At 49.3% G+C, this 20,090-nt stretch overlaps 1 protein-coding gene across 3 annotated transcripts in view; it reads right to left on the bottom strand.

The window, feature by feature from the left end:
- KDM7A (lysine demethylase 7A) overlaps positions 1-8,419 on the bottom strand; it is a 66,819-nt gene extending 58,400 nt beyond the window's left edge. For all 3 annotated transcript variants that reach the window (XM_086467996.1, XM_086467989.1, XM_086467981.1), the window contains exon 1: positions 8,304-8,419. In XM_086467996.1, coding sequence (XP_086324122.1) covers positions 8,304-8,419 — 116 coding nt within the window. The remainder of the gene's footprint in view (positions 1-8,303) is intronic.
- Positions 8,420-20,090: the final 11,671 nt, after the last annotated feature.

Genomic DNA, 20,090 nt, shown 5'->3' with positions numbered 1-20,090 from the left:
TTCTGCAAGTCAACAGCATAATCGTAACCCTTTAGCGAAAAGATCCAAATATTTTTGTTATTGAAACAAAACTAAAAATCTGTACCTTAAGCAAGCCAACTAGAATTTTTACAAATACTATTGGGTAATAGGACACAGCAATTTCTCTGGTTGCTCTTCGTTCACCCAATTTAGCCTTTGTTTATTAGCCCTCAAACATCAATATCCAAAAAGGAAAATGTCACTCTGTTCAGAAAATACTGCCTGATAAGTGGTAAGAATGGCAGATCAGATCAATGCTATATCCTCAATATCAAAGACTTTATTTCTCAGAAAGTCACCTCTCCTTGCACTCATTTTCATGAATAATGCTTTAAGAGCCTTTAAGTGAATAAAGCATTAATGTAAATGGAACAAACACAATTAAATTTATGAAATGAATTTCCCAAGCTAGCTGCAATGTCAGCTGACAGTTTCAAATGAAAATAAATAGACTTCATACCACAATATATTAAAAATTTAGAACAGTCATCCTCACTCCAGTTGGCTTTTAAGACAGAATGATGTGGGAGGGTTTTTAAAAAAAAGCTGTCTTGCTTTTGTGGCAAACATCAGCATTTATGCCTGCCTGAGCAACAATGAACTCAATACTTTCAAAAAGAAAGACCAGTTTTAAAGTCTACTTTAGTTAATGCTGAAGTAATGGAGAAAACAGTATTAAATATTAATTCCATTCAAAAGCAGAATTGACCTGAGGAGATGTAACTAGCCACATAAATCCACATTACCACCATATAGCAGACATCTCAAGACTATTCGTACTCCATAGATTGTTAGTTCTGTGTATTCATGAGCTAATGTTATTACAATACATTAGAAAGTACTGACAAATAAAAAATAGCATAGCTATTTTAAAAGCTGTATATTTCACTAAAATATCTCTCCTACGTTGCCAATAAAGCAATGGCGGTGTTGTTAATTGAATTTTCATACTTCAGCAATGAGACAGATGTAAAAATTGAGCATGTTTCTGTTTTTCAGCATGCACATTTTATCTATGAAAGCCTTTACTGATTACTCAAGAGTTGTTTTGAGACAATGGTATTTTATTTTTAAATGATGTAGGGAAAGTACAAATATTTACATGAAGAGTATGAGTTCATCTTCAGCTTGTGCAGACTGTCACGTAAACAGAATGGAGACACCCTATCGCATGATCTTTCAAAAGATGATACAGAAAGTGCACAGAAAACTGCACTGAGCATAAGAAATCTGCTAATGAATATGAAAACTGTCCACAAAAAAAAGCTAGAAACCACAAATGAAGAATGAAAACAAAATTAATGTGATTTCACCCACTGGCAGTTAACACAGTGATACTCCACTGTAAGGCTTAATCCATTTTATTGCCATTGTGTTGTCATAAGAGAACTCAGCACTATAAACAGATCAAGATAAGTTTAAAACAAAAACAAGATTATATTTTACACTCTGCACTGCAGGACCTAGCAGATATATTCAGAAGTTAGGTGCATCGAGCAGCAGTCCTCCACCCAGACTTCTCTTACCTCTGTAGTTTGTGGATACAGAAGTCACAAAACAGAGCCTTCTGAAAACACTTTAATTCTTCGGTCAAATCAAGCATGCATTAAATATAACAAAAGGAAAGGAAGATACTGAAACGGTATGTAAGCATCAACAAATGACATTTTGGAATACACAATCATCACAATTTAACCAGCTAATAAAAAATTCACTATTAGCCAGATAAACTACACAAAGACGGTGCCTTCGTTTGCATGGTCAAGAATGGCCAACAAAACAGTGAAACCGAAAATACTGATAGCAATCAATTATAATGCTACAAAAATTAAAGGTAGTGTTTAAATCACTAATTCTGAACCTTTGTCTCTTTTAACTAACATTGAATAGGCAATAATTCATTTGTACTTTAGAAATCAGAACTATTAGCATTCAACAATTGTTTAGGAACTCACCAGAATCTTGTTGCCATTATAATTAGAAAAGCTGAATGATGTACCCTTCAGTTCTCTGATAGATCTTTATTGGACAATACTCTTTTTTTTTTTCTTGACCTAGTTATTACGTCAGAATGCATATTCTAAAACATCTACTATGGTTTATTCCAGAACATCAAATTAAAAAATTTACCAAATTACAGATCTAAAGGAAAGAAGTGTTAACATTCAAAGTATACGTACTTCAAATACAGCCAGTTTTTCAAGAAAACTGTAAAGAAACACACTTGTACATTTAATTCTACATGTTATTACAGAGTTTCAAAACTTGAAGACATTTGAATACTTACTACTCTACAGTGCTTATTATGGTAGAATACATCTACTTTAATATATATTAATGAGTCTTCCCACTTCACAGATGGGAACTGAGAGGGGAAAAAATGGTTTGCTCAAACAGAGAACAAAAAAGGACTGGAAACAGACACCGAATTACACAAGCGCTACTCTGGCATCCTTATTATTATTAGTTTCTTCCCAGTTTAACCAAAACAGTTTCAGCTTTTGTATTGTTAGAAGAGCTGAAGTCACTTGAAGTCATTTAATTCTTTGGCAGAGGACACACAGCTTGTTGGACATAAGCTGAGGCTTCCATCTTACCTCTGAGGAAACAAGGCTAAAACAAAGAAAAGTAAGGTTAACAAACAGATTAACTTTTCCTTGAGGTCTAAAACACTTCCCTAACATCCACTCAGTTGCCACAGGAAGAATTTAAGGCTTATACATTAGAAAAGCCAGAAAGTCAGCTCAAGAGCCTCGAGTGCCAGACCAAAGCTCTAGTGGCCAGACAAGGATTTGTTGATTCAGTTCAGGCCCCTGAACGTTTATAATTACAGAATCACAGAATGGTAGGAGTTGGAAGGGACCTCTGGAGATTGTCTAGTCCAATTACAAGGCTTTAATTTTCTGTAAACGGAAAGTCCGCACCAGAAGGCATTTGTAACAGTCTCTCTTCGCAGCCTCCACATTTCCCGACGTGAGCATCACCATACCTTGTCCTCTAAGTGCCTTTAAGACAGACGCAGGGGCTTTGCCCATCTCTGCAAACAGATGATGCTCTGGGGTTGCAATACTGCAGCTGCGCCGGAAATGCCCGGCTTGCTACGGACCCCACTGGATGAGCAGATGGGTCTGGGCCGAGGCCATCAGATTCAAAGCAGAATCACATATGGTGACTGAGACACAAAAACAAGGTTCCACAAAACTGGGTGAACCATTGACCCCAAAGTGGGCAGTGAGGAAGAAAAATGGCCAACTCCCCTGTCTTTTCCCACCCGCTATCATCTCCTCCAGCAACACAGTCCTCATCAGTGTTTTGCAACAGTCTGGGACTCATCCTAGCCCTTGATGAGCCCGTTCAGCTCAGTAACCCGACAAAAAGCGAACCCAGCAAAAGAATGGGTTTTGTCAGTTTTCTGAGCAGAGCTGATTTACCAAACAATCAGACAAGCACTGAACCAGCAAGAGAGAAATTACAGTAGCACACAGCCAGGAGTGGGATAGCCTTTTTCAGCAGCAAAGAGTTGGCGAAGCCCATCGTGCAAAACCTCATGTATAAAGCTCCAAAACAAAGAACCAATTCAGGAAACGTAGTCTCTATAGCATGTGTGTTTCCTTCTTTTCTTGAGGAGAAAGCCTGCCTTCAGAGTACAAACCAGTGCGTTAAGAGGGACCTGCACCACGTAACCAAACAGCTGCAAGAGGGAACCTTGATTTTGAAATTGAGATTAGATCAAGGAGCAGTTAAGAAATTTTACATTTCTTCAGAGACCAAATGAAGACATGCTCCAATCTATACAATATTAGAAAAAGTATGTTCTACATGAACTTAGCTCAGATGTGATTTTGGCACTGAAATTTTTTTGCGTTTGGGAAAAAAGTCTCAAGGCACCTCCAATTTAAATAATCATCCTCAAAAGGCACATGAATCACCTTTCTTTTCAAATTATGTTATTAAATATTTCTTAATCTGTAAAAAACATCAAACACTTAATGGCAAAGTTGTATACACCATGAATTAACCGCTCTAGGAAAGGAAAAGAAAATTCTTTAAAGAAGCCTACACAGAATACAGAATTAATCCTGAGAGCAAGAATTTAATTTAAATCAATCAATTTAAAAACAATTCCATATAAATTTAATCAATTTGATTTTGCTTTGTGACAGAAATACATACACTACATACGGATTAGTGCTGTATTTCCTTTATTGCACTCTAACCTGTTCAAATGAAATGCTGATTTCTGTAAACATAATTTATAAAAGAAAAAAGATTTATGGCTTCTAAATTTAAGTTTCATTTACACAAAACACCAAAGATGCGAGCTGAGCAAAGCTGGATGTGCTGTTTTCTTTCTTTCTTCTCCTTGAATGGGAGACACCAAAGTTGACACCATTATGAAATTTTAGGAAAAACTATTGATTTTGAACAAAAAGGGATATGCTTTCCCTTCCTATTCCCCACCACTCTGGCTTTGAAGAATACAACTTGTTTCCAAAAAAATCTTTTTTAACATTCAAAAAATCCCACAGAAGTGCTACACAGAAAACTTCATAGGGCCATCTGCATTTTTAATTCTCAGTTTGCCTGACTGACTTCTCCAGGCTCCTTTAAAACCAGTACAGTACCAGTGCAGCTTTACAAAGCAAGAAGCCTTAACAAGCTAACTCTACAATCATTTACTCCTGAAGCGTTACAGACAACATCACGTTGTGCAGACAAAAACTGAATTACATGCTTAAACTTAAGTTTGTTCTGACCCGTCTGAAACGTTGTCTACAGGAATCAGTGACATCTATGTAATGCGCATAAAATCTAGTTGAGTACAGGTATCATGGACAGAAAAAAAGGACAAAAATTTCAAAGCTGACAATAGGATTTCTGTGAACTCCACAAACATATGCCAAGAACATAGCTGACTGCAAGACTGGTTTAAAAAAAAATATTCTGTGCATCAGGTTACATGTATCAGAGTAAAAAACAGAAGCGAGAAAAGATGACAGTGTGTAGTTAACCTAATAACTGAGGCAGAGCATCAAAAAACAAAGGGAGAGATAGACAGAACGAGAAGGCTCATGCTATGATACATATCATTTGAAGATGAAGCCAAGAACTTAGATAGGTGTCAAGAGCTACTGAACAGATTCAAGAAAAAGTTGAACAGCGAGAGCAGCACAAAGGAGGTTTTCTGCTGTTTTCTAGCTGGAGTATACATATCCTAGACAAGCCCAAAAGGGAGAAGCAGCTTAATGTGACATTTTCATATAAAGAAGATAAAAAGACCAGAAAAACACAAAAATTGTCTAAAATATAAATGGATTTGCCCATCTGAAAGATTTGACAGTTTGTCACATCCAAGTCTCTGTAGTCTCTCCACTCTTGTGAGCCATTCAAGACAGTGATGAAACCTAGAACACCACAGAGACACACGTTATGCTCTTTTGTTCAGCAAGAGGTAATTACACAAGATTGTGGCCGGATGTTAGGCCCACTCGTATAGTAACTAAAACCCAGAATGTAGGTTCACAACCTTGTAAGGCACATCAAAGTATTTGCTTTTAAACAAGTGTTTGCCAGAAGCAATAAAATGCATATTTGATAATATTAATACATTGACAACAGTAAACCAAAATACAGTCAATTTGAAGACAGATACTGCAAGAAGAACACACAGAAAAAAATATCATGTAAAATTTAAAGGGACTAGTACCAATCTGTCAGAACAGACTTTGTACTGCCTCCAGCGTATTGCTAAGGCACTCTCTTGACTATACACAGGAAGGCAGCAAAGAGTCCATAATCCAGTAATACGTGCCAGCGCACCACAGCCCGAAGTAAGCATGGGTTTACACGTTTCTTAACATGAAGTCACATCAATCCCATTCCACAGGCTCGGGTGGGGGAGGAATATCAAGAAAGCATGAAACCAAGAAGTTCACCAACACCTTCAAGATGTGAGTGTGCACATTTTCTTTCACAAGCTCTAACAGTCTTCAGACACTCTTGGAGCCAGGGGAAAGGCACTCCCAGAGCAGACCACAGCCGGGAGAGGACAAATCTCCCACAATCTTGTCCCTTAGCCAGGGGACTGGGTGAGCATGCAACTAAATGCCAGAGCAACGCGGCTGTTGCCAGCTCCTGCTGGCTTGCTTACTTTCCACACTTAGGGTGTCAGACTATCAAGGCAGTTCAGTGCTAGCACGGTTCTTCTACCAATTGCGTGACAGAGCTCAAGCACAGGAACCACCGTGGATCTTTACACAGATCAAGATTTAAGCAAGCTACAGAGTGGTCTGTCCCACCTTCGTGTAACAGTCAACACTTCCCTCCTTGTAACAATTGCAGAAATCAGTTCACTTGTACCCTAGTAATAGTGCACAAGACTAGCATTTACGCTCAGCCTGCACGCAAGCCGAGCAATTGCCAAGACAGACTGAAAGTGTGAGACACAAACGCAGACAAATGCTTGCAAGAAGGAGAACCTGTAACCGTACTAAGACCTTCAGACTGTGTCTGCACCTTTGCTACAAGTAGCGACCGAGTTTTGATGAACTTGTATTAAGCTACCGTAATCCAAAAAAGCTGTTGTGCGTCTAGCTTCAAACAACAGTACCACCAAGAGTAGTAATAGTCTAGTTAAAAGTATTAATGAGGGGTTGTTTTTAAAGGTATGACAATTCTGCTTTGCTAGTTTTTACAGTTTACAAAGCCCTTTTCAGAGTTTCTGTTACACTGTGGTTTGAGTCGAGGGAAACCCATATACAAAGAACAAATCAACTCGACGTACATACAAGTCAACATCTGAAATACTGAAAGCCTCCCTTTCATCCTGAAACACGGCAAGAAAACACTCATGTGTAATAATTGCTGTTAAGTAACACCTAGATACACAACCTACTTTTAGCCAGCATTTTTCTCTTGCTATTGAGGGGAGGAAAACATAAATAAAAGAAACAAACAAAAAAAAAAACAAAAACAAAAACCCACAACACAGAACCATCGTTTCTCCGCTGCGAGCGCCGAGGGCAGGAGATGAAAGGCAGCGGCGGCCGGACCGCCAGCGCTACCGCCCAGCTCCGCTCCTCTCCTCTCCGCTCCTCTCCCCTCCCCTCCCCTCCCGCCGCACCGCTTTGTTCGGCCCCGGCCGCGCCACCGAGGTGCAAAGCCCCGGTGCGGTCACGGCTTTCCGGGCAACTTCGGGGCGCGGGGGGCGCCGGACCCGGGTCCCTGGCAGCTCCGCTCGGCTCGGCTCAGCCCGGCCCTGCCGCCCGGCGCCGGCAGAGGGCGAGGCAGCCGTCTCGCCGGGAGCCTGTTTTTGTTACACGGGGGGTATTTAAATGTCCTGCTGTCAATCACAAGGCACTTCCGACACCGCCGCCAGCTCCCCGGCCCGCACGCCGGCGCCGGGGCTCCCCACATAATGGGGGCAGCAACTCGGAGCCCCGCAGTCCCAGCCCGGGCGAGCCGCTTGAGCCGCGGGCCCCCAACTTGCTCCTTTGTTTAACTGCCCGTGAATCCCCACCGCCACCTCCTCCTCCTCCTCCTCCCGCTCGCAGCCGGGAGGCTGCCGCCGGGCCTTTATTATTCACACGCTCGGCCCGCAAGACACACGCGAGTCGGCGACGGCCGCTCGGGACCGGGCTGGAAACGTCAAAGCGACGAGAGGAGCGGGGAGACCCTCCTCCGCCCACCCCAAACAAAACGCACGGCCAGCCAACAACCCGGGCCCGGCCGGGGGAGAGCCCCGACGCCCCGGCGCGGTGCCCCCTCCGCACTTCTCCGCCAACAGACCGCCCTGTCCCGGGAGAGACACCCCCGCACGCCGCGCCGGGGGGGGGGGGGGGGGGGGGGGGGCGGGGGGGCGCTGGAGCGGGGCGAGGGGGAGACACGACGCCTTCTCAAAGCCGGCTCAACTTTGGGGTGGCGCCGGCCCCACCAGCGAAGCCGCCGGCTGGGGAGCCCCACATCTGTTGCTCTTTCATAACCGGCCTCCCCCCGCCCGGCCGCCTCGGCCGCCCCCTCGCAAGCGACGACCCATGTGCCCGGGGACGGCAGCCACCGCCGGCACCAGCCGCTGCCACCGCCGCGGGGGTGGGGGGGGGGAGCCGGAGCGGACAGGAGCCCGTCCCCCCGCCGTGCCGCCACCGCGTAGCCATTGTCCCCCCCAGCCGTTACCGGGGGGCGGGGGGTGGGGGGGGAGAAGACGGACGGGGGACACACGGCTGCCGCCGCCTGTGCCCGGCCGCCCCGGCGCTCCCCCCCCCCGCGCGGCTGCCGGCGCCTACCTGCCGTGGAACCAGTCCTTGCAGATGTCGCACTCGATCATGAAGCGGCTCACGTCGTAGGGCTCCCGGCACACGCAGTACACGGGGGTCGCGGCGGCCGCCGCCGCTCCGGCCATCTTTAAAGAACTCCCTGACTGAGGCGCCCGCCCGCCCGCTCCCCCCTTCCCCCTCCCTCCGCCGCGGCCGGCGGCACCAATAACAACAGCGCGCGTGCCAGCCCCACACGCCGCGCGCGCCCCGCCGCCGGCAAGCAGGCACGGGCAGCCGTCGCGGGAGCGAGCGAACAACAGCGCGCGGGGGCGCGCGCACGTGCGTCACCCGGCCCCCGCGGAGGCGGGAGGTAAGGGGGGGAACGCCCCCCGCTCGTCCCCCCCCCCGTTCCCCCCGCCCCCCCTCCGGCACGGACACCGTCCCCGCCGCGCCTGCGCCCCGCGGAACGCCCCCACACACCCCGCCCCTCCCCCTCCCCCCCCCCCCCCCCGCAACGCCCGGCCCCGGCCGCCTCGCCGAGCGGCTGCAACTGAGCGTGCGCGGAGGTGGGGAGGGGGCGGGCTTCCAATGGGCGCGGGGAGGGGGAGCGCACGTGCCACCGCCCCTCCCCTCCCCCCCGGGAGGCGGGGCGCGGGGAGGCACGCGCTGGCCCTGCCCTCCCCCCCCCCCCCCTCCCCCCGAGCCGTGTCACGCGGGGAGGGGGAGGGGCAGGGTGCCGCGAGGACACGGGCGGGCGGGGGGGAGAAGGCGGGCCGCGGCGCGCGCCGGCTCTCCCTTATGTAACCGCCGCGGCGGAAGCGGCCGAGCAGCGCCGAAGGCGCCCGAAGGCCGGACTTTGTTGTCGGACCGCCGCCGCCCGCGCAGGCGCAGGGGCGGCCACGCTTCCCCCCCCCTCCCCCCCGCTGGGGGCAGGGGCGGTGGCACCGGCGCCGCGACGCGTCTGTCCGCCGGCCCGGCGTGGGGCAGGGGCCCGAGGCCGGGCCCGCGGCCGGACCTACCGCAGGCAGTACCGGCCTCGGCCAGGGGCCGCTGTCGGGGAGCGGGAGGGCTCGGCCTGCGGGGAAGGTTGGCACCGGTGTCTGCTAGAGACCCCCCCCGGCGGGTGGCTCCGCCGAGGAACCGGCAGCGTTCGGTCGGGGCGGGTGTGCTGGAGCGGTCGTGCTGCCGCTTTCTGCCCCCTGGGCCCGGGCTGCCGGCTCCGACCTGAGCTTGGCGGCTGGCGGGGGCAGCCGGGGCCTGCCTGCCCCCAGCCGATGGGCCTGCGCAGGCCTGCTCAAAGAGGTCTTCTCCTTTGGTTTTAGCTCCATTCTTCTCACGTGGGTTTGACAAAAGTAGCCGAAGACCCAACCAATGGTCACAGAAGGTCAATGAAATAACACTTGTTTACTGCATTTTTGGAAGAAGTGTTTCCCCAACTCACTAGCGCATGAACCGAATGCCGCAGCGGACACACGGTGGTGCGTTTTCCTGGAGGGACCTCAGAGCCGAGGCATGTCTGGTTTTATAAAGTTTGGGTGGGTCAGTGTTCTTGTGCAGCTGAGCTGGGGTTTGTGGTGGGTTTACTTCTTGTCAATTTCTCTGCAGATGTTTTGCATCACTGTTCCGTTCCATGTTATCACCCATTCTTTCAGGACACAGAAGTGACACTGATGCAGACATTATATGTCATCAAGGACAAAAAAAGCGGAGTTCAAAACTTGAGATTTATTTTTTTATCCTGCTGGCAGGCAGTCTCAAAGACCTATGGAGATCATGTTGTGTAAGGGGATGGGGAGTCATGTCCTCCATGCTGAATGTACCAATTTAAAAGTGAAACAATAAATATGTTGAAGTGCATGTTACGGTGAGCACAACTGCAATGGACTAAGCGTGCATACAGCATTACAATTTTACATCCCATGCCCTTAACCGCCAGTAGCTGCACAGAAACACACACTGTACGTTTGTTTGGCAGGGGGAAGTGCACAAGTAAATGTTTCCTTTCCAGGCTGTTACTGGGAAGCGAGCTAATGTTAACATTTATATAAGACAGCAACACGAGATGATGATTTGGCAGCAAATTGGACAGCAAAGAAATGTAAAACAAATAAATCCAGCATGCAGGCTATGTGACTGAATGGAGAATGAAGTAAAGAAATATTGGAAATGTGAAGGGCGTCTTCAAGAAATACCGGATTCTCAGACCAAATCCTGACCTATTTAGAAAGTGCATGCAGTTCTGACCTGCAGGGTGGTGGTAGTGGGTGCTTTGGTACTGTTCTGTTTTCTGACACATCCCAGTATTTCAGCAACTCAGAATGCAGCCACGGACACATCAGTGCTCTAAAAAGCCGATGTTAAGCTTAACAGGGGTGAAAAACACCGGTAAGGTAACAAATTATTGCTTCAGGGTTTCTGGAAATAATACATACCAAGAAGCTTTCTCATGAAAAATACTGTTTTCCTTTACTAGTCTGATTCAAAAGCTCACCCAGGAAGATGCATATTAATGGCAAGGCCTGCAAGCTCTTGCAGAAACAATTACAGGTAATGTAACAGCTACTAAGAGACAACTGTTCAAGTTGAAGTTGTTATTCTGTGTTTGTGCAACGAAGCATCAGCCTACATAGCCACGCTGGAGTCTGAAAGTGAACAATTCCCTGCTCCTTAGTTTGCTGTTTCTCAGGCTGTCAGGTGGCGAGTTTTATCTTGAAGTTGCAGTTACCAGCTGCAGTGGTGACTTTATCCCAAGCGGCCATAAAAACACACACACACACACACGTTGCATTTCAGGAGGTCTCTGCAAGCGACGAACACCTTAATCACCGTGGGGAAGCACACCGTTGGGTATTCCCGTTAGAGGTGGGGGTGAGGCTGGCTAACATGGGTTACGTGGGGAGGAGACCTTGCTTTGCTCAGGGCGAGTCCCATGATGCTGGCTTGGATGAGGAAGTTTTTACTTGACCGAAGAAAGTTGCCCAACAATGGGAGTGTGAAGAACGAGGAAGCAGGTTGGTCTCAGCGCTCCATGGGGACCTTCCCTTCGCAAGACTTGGTTGCTGCAACAAACTTAAGGGTTTTTTTTTTCAAAAGAAAGAAGTTGTGACCTTAGGCATGCAAAGCAAAGCTCACCATTTAAGAAGCATTTTCTTTGCTGTCACAAACAACATCCTTTTGCGGCTGTGATTTGTCTCAGAACAAGGTGTGTTAGTGAGTCAGTCTGCTGTGGGCACTCCTCAAGCAGGTGGAGAATATCGACCTCATCTGTTGCAAAAAAGCAGCATAAACCAGCTCCATCCTCCCTCTCAGTCTGACCTGCTCTCTGTCAGCTTTTCTCTTTCCAAGCTTTCTTTCCAACTACACTAAACTGTACTTGAATGTAACACAGGAAAAGTTCAGAAAAGCCAAAGACCACACGCTGTAAGAATTACAAAACCACTTTTAATAAGCGTTCTTCCCAGAAACTTGGAGAGCTTTTATATGACAGTCTTATTAAATGCAGTGTAGAAACAAAACTTGCAATACCGACCTTGCATGTAAACAAATAAATGAAGCCAGTTTAGAGCCCAATCCCAAAAAAACTTCAGAAGCAAGCTTGTTATTCGCAGCAACACGTTGACACCTGAAGAGACCTGGGACCATAGCCCTCTGCCCTCTTGCTCTTGCTGGCAGGGAGCAAGAAATGCCAATGTGAACTACAGGGTGCAGAGCGCCTTGTAATAAGCCACGTAAGTCTCATATGCTTGGCCCCTGGATGAGATCTGACTCCGAAAAGCAAGTGAAGCAGCAGTGCCACAGGGCTGGGGAGGGCTGAAGAACCAGCTCTAGAGGAGCAAGTAGCTCTGGAGATCCAGAGGCAGGAGGACAAGGGGTGGGGACGGTGACGAAGAACTGGTGGAAGGGCAGTGAGAAGTAAGCAGGCGGGAGCAATGACGCTTGTTTTCAGAGAGGAGCAGGGTCGCTGAAACACATCAGCTGTTCTCAGGGTTTTCTAATCATCCCCGACCCACTGCTGCTTCTCTGTGACAGCGTGCCCTCCTGCTCTCTCACTGGTGGACAGACACTGCCATGCTCCCTCTTGCCCCATGATCTAGGTTGCACCCAGCCTAACCATTCCCTCAGCAGCTGGAGCAAGCCAGCTGATCCTTCAAGCCATGCCCGAAACAAATCTTTCCACCCTAAACTCCATCGAAACATGCCCTACCCCGTTAAGCACAACCGCTGACAAACACAACTTCCAGCCTCTACATCCAGCAAGCCCCACCTGCTAACCCCAGCCCCGTGCCTGGACTCCAGCAAAGACCTTAGAAACACAGTCATGAAGGCTGGGGCTGGCGGGGTTGAATGGCGCTTTACTCAGAGGTAAAGAACATAAGGTGTGCAGGCACTAAAGTCAGGGTTAGGGATTGGGACACCAAGATCTAAAGAGCACCACCTCTTTCTTTGCCCCTCTGCGCCACCCAGCTTGGCAGAAGGCTTCAGGTTATGTTTGGAGGAGTGTTGGCTGATAGTTTACAGTTAAGGTTGGAATCAGGCTTTCGGGTAAAAAGGGCTGAAAATGTAGAACTATTCCTGAATAATGTGAGGATTGCAGAGATATGATAAGGACTGGTACCCAGTTCTTGTCATTCTGGGACAGGCCTGGAAAGGCACTTTTGCTAACCAAATCAAGCAGCTTCCCATGAGGTCTGGAGGGATAATGGATGTGCTTGACCTTAAGTTTGGGGTGAATTATTGCCATGGGTGGGGAGTCGAAGCTAGAGAAAAAGTCAGGAATAGGGAGTTGGGCTTAGAACTGGAGAGCCAGAATGATAGGAAGATGATACAGTCCCTTAGCACTACAATATATGCTTGTGCATACGGCTTATAATTAGCTATTGGTCAGGTATGGCTCACTGTCGTACAGGCCAGTATAGAGTCAGGATCGTACTGGGGTTTGAGTCATGGTGCCAAGTACAGGTCACATTAGCCAAGGCCATTGCTAGGGGTTGAGTAAGGGAATTTTTCTGTGGTTAAAGTTAGTGTTAGAGATCAAAAAAGTAGGGTGTATGGAACTCATTTCACCCTGCACGCTCTACAGAGTACATCTACAGGCACATCATCTTCTGATCTCCCAGAAGACAACCTGTGCTGTGCAACATCCTTCTCCCACAAGTCTATTGGTGTCTAGCCATTCCTAGATCTTCAGCAAGGTTCATGGTGGGCTAAGGGCTTGTATCAGCAGGGAAAAATGGTTTATCAGTGGCTCTAGGATGCTGGGCAATGATACAGGTAAGGGTCTTAGCAAGCAACCTATTCTTATCAAGGACATGATTACCAGCACTCTGCTCAGCAGCAGAGAAGAGGGCATGGGAGAAGAGAGAACTCGTTGTTTCACAATAAAAGCATCCAGAGCCCGTGCCTGGCCTCGTGCATCTCCCAAAGCACATGCCATAGGCTGTAGGTGGCATACGGGGAAGATAAAGAAGAGGGAGCAGGGCAGGGAGGTTGCCGGAAGGTAGAAAGGGAAGTTTTCTGGGATGTCTGTGTCACTTCTGGGTACTGGGCAAGCCACATACATGTAGCCACAAGTATACCTACTTGTCTGTTCGGAGGAGCGGGTGAACTCACACTCATCAGTCAGAGGATGGTGTCTCTCACCCGGCAGGGTATGGCTGCTTAAACAAATACCAGAGGTGACATTCAGCAGGCAAAGAGATGGCCCAGCAGCAATCAAGACTAGAGAGAATCAGAAAAAAAAAAAAAAAATCAGACATTAATGGACATTTTCAAAATAAATAATTTCATGAAAATAATCAGATAAATTGTTGGGAAAACATGGGGGTAGAGGTTGTTTCCCCATGTTTGGTCATTTCTTCAGTACATTTTTGTACATTTTGGAAAAACACTCATTTTTTTAATTATTTGTTTATTTTCACATCAAGATGCTTAAGGTTGCTGAAAAGCAAAGCTCCGGACTAAAAAGGCATTCCGGTTCTCTGCATGAAACTGCCCGAAGTATATCCAGAATTGGCAGTATGATCTTTGCATCTGCAGAGAAAATACTGAGTCATGTTGCCAGCCCACACACATCTAACAAAAATAAAAGCAGCCCAACGATTCAAGATTCACCCACTCGTCATTTAAAGAAAACACAAGTCATTCAGTCATACCTCATGCTTCAGAGACCTTTAGAAAACACCCAGCACAGGGAACATTCGCCCACGTCCTGCCCACACGCCGTTTCGAACCAGTGATGTCATTTGCAACTCGTTCACTCACGGATCTGGATAGTGTTTGGTTCAGCATCCTTGGAGGAAGTCGCCGAGACTTAAAGGTTTCTGCTGAAAACATGACGTGATAGCTGCAGCCTCAGCCCTTCCGTTATCAACGCCAAAATGGTGTAACACAGTGTACCCAGCTCAAATCTCTGGAGAAGGCAGGAATGCACCCTGTGTTCCATCACATAAAAGATCTGGCAAACTTAAGCCATAGTTTGTGTAAGAGGCTACTGTACTCTTCCTTCAAGGGTTAATCTGTACTGAAGTGTTAGTTCTCCCTGCGCTGAGCTTCCCAGTCACTTGGCACACGTTAGACCAGAAGGTATGTGCACAAACATCGAGATTTGGGGAATCACCCAGGAAATCCTCCTGCTTTTACCCTTGCCCACATCATTGTCCCCTAGCAAGAAAAATCAAGTTCCTGCATTTCACCCGGCTGCTGGCAGTCTCCCTTCCTCCTTGAGTGCTAAAAGCTGCTTGAAGTATTAACAGCTGAACCTGGATGTGCAGCAGCCAGCCGAGCTCATGACGGAGGGGGAGACGTCACCGCACGGAGGACACGGAGTTACACAATCTCTGTGGTGCTGAAAGCAGTGCTGGAAACTTGTCAGGAGCCCAAAGGCCAGAGCTAATTTGTATTTTCTTTTACACAGCATGATTTTAATCAGAGCAAAAAGCGCCTGCTTGTGTTTTATGTACAGAGTGTTATAAGTAGAGACAAGTTAACAGAGCAACTAGGGGCAGGACGCACTCCAAGGGCAGTGCAGGGAGGAATATTAGATGGGGAGAAGGATGGCAGGCAAGTCTTCTACACCCAATTTATCAGCATTTCCTTGATTTTTCAGGAAGGCCACGTTCTATGAAGCAAGAGGCTAAGAGGCAACTTCATCAAATGCTGCGATTGCCTAGTTCTCTTTATAAGAAGGAAGAAGAAAAAAAAAAAAAAAAAAAAAAGGAGACCTGCAAAAAGCTTGGGGACAAGCTTATTTGAAAAAGCTTTTCCCAGACATTCTGGATGTGTCATCAAGTATAACATGGCGTTCAGAAAACCCATCTCCCTTGCAGCCAATATTTGACAGCAGTCGAGCCTGGATGACCTCTAACATAAGCTCCCCCGGCTTCAGCTGCAAACAGGTGTGTGAGAGCTCCCCTTTACAACCAATTTTCTGCCTGGCTGAGAGCAGACAGTGCAAAGGGCTGGCACAGCCCCTGAGCACCGCTGTTCTCAACACAGGCTCCGCTCCAGCACCCCCTTTCCATGCTGCGATGGCCGGAGAGCGGGAGTTGGGAGCCAGGTCCTCGTTCGGTCACCTCTCCCCGGCCAGGCTCACAGCCATGCCCCCTTCCTGGGACACAGCGTTGGGGTGCACCCTTGTGTGCCACCAACGTGTGCCAGAGAGGGAGTGGGGCAGCAGGTTGACGAGAGAGTAAATACACTTTGACATTTCTTGATTTGTTTGCTTTATAGTCCTGGTAGGTTTACTGGAAACTCAGAGGTGGGGTTTGCAGCTGGGGGAGTGCTATTGTTGGAGAAAATGTTTCATTTCAGCCTTCCTTTCTTTACCCACTGGGAATAAATGCACCTTTTCCCCCTCAGTTCAACTTTATTCCTTGACAGATGAGAAAAAGAAAGAAAGGAAAAAAGAAAAGGAAAACAAAATCAAACCTGGGACCTTTACTTTGCTCCGGAGTGTGATTAGATGCATTGTTCGATGTCTAGTTCAGGATAGGATGTGCTGCATGTTAGGGCTGTAAAAGGAAAGCTGTCAGACAAGCTCATCTTGTACATTCAGTCTGACAAACCCTAACCTCAGAGCTTTAGCCCACCAGCTAGTCCCTTTCCATTGTAGCCCCCGAAAGCAGTACCCTCTCTGCTCTCATCCATGTGCTCCTTCGCCCCCATCCCCCATGCACATTTGTCGCCCCGACTCAAACAGCTCCCCGAGGAGCTCAGGCACCACTGATGCTCAGGGATGGGGAAAGGGGAAGATAGAGCCAGATGAATATGCAAACAATCCTATTTGCACCCCAGCATGTACAATCCGGGTCTTTGTCAGCATGAAAGAGTACGCTCTGTCCTGTTTATTTTACTTCCCTGATATTACCATACACACCCTTTCCGTATGAGCTTTATCAAATGCTGTACCTGAATCAGCCTTTTCAAGACAGAGGCTGACTGCTGCCTGGCTAATATCTGTCCACCAGCTGCGTATTTATTTTGTTCAAGAATTATAGCCAACCATAAAGTCTAGTGTAAAATCTACAGCTGCCATTTAAAAAAAAAAAAAAAGAAAAAAGGCACCGAAAGGCTTTTCCATGTCTGATTTCTGATGCCGCTAAGGCACGGGGTGGAAGCTGGAAGCGTTTTCACTTGCATGAGCAGCCCTGCTTGGACGCAGCCCGTTGCAACTGGAGCGCGATTGCTCTTGCACTTCGAGGCAGTGCGTTGGGGAAGCTGCCTGCCTGCCTGCTCCCTGCCTGCCTGCCCCCTGCCTGCCTGCTCCCTGCCTGCCTGCCCCCTGCCTGCCTGCTCCCTGCCTGCCTGCTCCCTGCCTGCCTGCTCCCTGCCCCCTGCCTGCCTGCTCCCTGCCTGCCTGCTCCCTGCCTGCCTGCCTGCTCCCTGCCTGCCTGCCCCCTGCCTGCCTGCTCGCTGCCTGCCTGCTCCCTGCCTGCCTGCCCCCTGCCTGCCTGCTCCCTGCCTGCCTGCCTGCTCCCTGCCTGCCTGCCCCCTGCCTGCCTGCCCCCTGCCTGCTTGCCTTCTCCCCTGCGCCGCTTCACGCCGCAGGGACACACACGGTGTGCAGGTACCAGCCGGTGCCACCTCGCATTGCCCTGGACAGACACACTGGGCAGGAAGGACGTCAAGGCCAAAGGTGCAAAGTGCTTCGGGGGGCTCGGAGATGGCAGTGGCAGCCACCGGAGTGGCACTGACAGGGCCCCAGGCCTGGCAGACAATAGGTCTGTCCCCTGCTCGCTCTCCCTCCCGGCCGCATCCGTCGTCCCCAAGACGGAGGAGTCTCATGAATCAAGTCAAACACCCAGCGACAGGCTGGAGAAATCTATTAATATGCACCCGCCGCAGCACGTCGCCAGCCCCCTGCCTCGCACGCCGCTCACCTGCCTGTCTCACCCCTGGCAGGCAGCGCGGGAACAAAGGAGCCGGGGAGGGCGGCAGCGACTGCCCCCGAAACGGAGGGAGGCAGTGGCAGGAGACAAAGCCCATTCGCCGGCCGCCATGGGTGTGAGGAATGCTCCCGCTCGCCCTATTGTCTGGGGTCCTTTGTGCTCCTCCACACACCCCCCGGTCCCCAACCGCACAGGCAGAAATATTGGGAGCAGGACAGAAACAGCTTTGTTGAAGGAAACCCTCGTGTGCAAAAAGCCTCCTGCCCTCGCCCCCGCCGTACGTGCCCGTCTGGCACACTGGCCTGCACTCCTCCTGCCCCAGAGGGCAGGTAGGGTCCCCACCATGTCACCCCAAACAGTCCAGCCTGGGCCCGGGCTGGGAGCCGGGGGCTGCCGAGCGATGTGGACAGATAGACTTGGGGTTTGTTTCTCCGCGCCACCCGGCAGCCCCCTCCTGCACACCTCCTGCTTCCCCAGAGATTTGTCCCTGCGGTGCCTTTGAGAGGCAAGGAGCGGTCCCCTGGTCCTGCAAAAGGGAGCAGGAGGGCTGCCCTCGCCCCACACCACTGGTGCCAGGCCAGCAGCACGGACTTCGGTGTGCACCAAGCACCCACCACATCCCCCTCATCCCTCCCAGCCTCAGGAGCAGCATAGACGCCTCTGCCAAACCTCCCCTGCTTTGTCAAGTGGCAGCCACGGCCCCCCTGTATGAGCCACATCTGTGGCCGCAGCATTACGGCCCCCCAAGTCCTGCAGGGCTGGTGGCAGGACCCAGATTCCCTTGTCTCAGGGCAGAGCCGTAACTGCCAAGCCCTCCCGAGGGGTCAGTCCCCAGCTGCAGCACGGTGCTCGGCTCTCCTCCCACTGCCACTGCACACTGGCACTGGAGGCACCAGGAAGGAGAGAAGAAGGGGAAAGCCACGTCCCTCCCGAGTGGGGAGCAGGGTGACCCCACAAAGCCTGTGCCACCACCCAAGGGACTACAGCGCTGCCTGGCCTCACGGCAGCCACAGCACGTGGGCCAGCTCCGGTGAGCGAACGGAGCGGTACTGCTCATCCGGATATGGCACAGCAGCTCGTGCCATCCCTGCCCTGGCCACCCTCAGCTGTCTCGCACCTCCCTGCTGGCACAGCTCGCACCAGTGATCTTAGCCGCGCACAGAAGCAACCACAAGGTGGGTCTTCTTCAGACAACACAGCCAACGGGATGTAAGCGAAGAAAGAAAGATAAGGTCCAAACTCAAGGGAAAATCTTGCTCCTGAGGGGTGGCACCTGGGACCATGAAGGAGCCCCAGCACACACCTGCTCCGCTGCTGGGACAGCAGTGCTGGGTGCTCCAGTGCAGAGAACAACAGGGTCTGGGAACGAGCACCAGAAGACCTACTGTATGGAGCCTGAAAGGTTTCTATAACTGACAGGGATGGTAAGGAGGCAGCTGTATACATACAACACTAGCCCATTTCTCAGTTTTGTGTTGGGAAAACAAGTTTCTGATATTTTCTGGTACAAAGGAGTGCACATTAAAGAGGAAGGCTCTATCCCAAGTTCAGTTTCTCTTCCTATTTTTCATTATATTTGGTATATTTTAAATAAATTCTAAGTAACTGTTGCAAAAAAAAAAAAAAAAAAGCTCCTATGCCATCAACAAGGAGGTCTCCAAAACAGCTTTTTTCAGAAATAAGTTTTTGCTAAAGAAAACTGTAAAATTCATACTTTAAAAAAAAAAAAAAAAAAAAAAAAAAAAGAAAGAGTAGAAACCGTGATATCTAAATGTCATCGCTTCCTTCTTTGAGTTTTGTGCTTCCCAGGGACGCTTCAGCAGCTCTTGTAAAGTATGCTCATGCTTTACAAGCAGGAATCACACTGAGTTCAGTGGACAGGAGATTCCCAGTAACATCTAAGTTGCAGAAGCAAGGCAGCAGTTCCCAAAGCTGCCAACTAAGAGGAGGCTTTGTAAGGGCAGATAAAGCAAAAAGCTAGATAAAGGAAAAGGCCTTACCATGGACTGTAAAAAGTGAAAGAAGGGGGAAAGACTGGAGCTGCGCAGCGAGTTGGTGGCAGAGCTCCAGGCCTCTCTTCTCCATGGCACTTCCATGACACCTCCCTACTTCCCTGGGCAGGTGGGGACATGGCAGCCCTGCTCCCCTGGACCCGGGACCTGCACCAAGCTGGCATTCCAGCACAGTGGCATTTCAGCAGCTGGAGGGCCGGCTGCATCAGCCCAAAGCTGAACTAATACGACTGCAGGAGCCATTTTGGCATCCAGGCTGGAGAGGCTGCCTGAATTAAGGAAGCTAATGGGATGGGGTCTAATGAGGTGCCTCTTATGAAAAGTGAGGAACTTCTCGCAGGCTGCCTTCAGCTCCCGCAGAGCACTCAGATCAGTTTGTAACTTATTAACGCCAACACTCGCACGATCAAAGTTCAGCA

Source organism: Leptosomus discolor, chromosome 1 (genome assembly GCF_034619465.1).
Source record: "Leptosomus discolor isolate bLepDis1 chromosome 1, bLepDis1.hap2, whole genome shotgun sequence".
NCBI lineage: Eukaryota > Metazoa > Chordata > Aves > Leptosomiformes > Leptosomidae > Leptosomus > Leptosomus discolor.
This window is presented reverse-complemented; position numbering and strand designations above follow the sequence as displayed.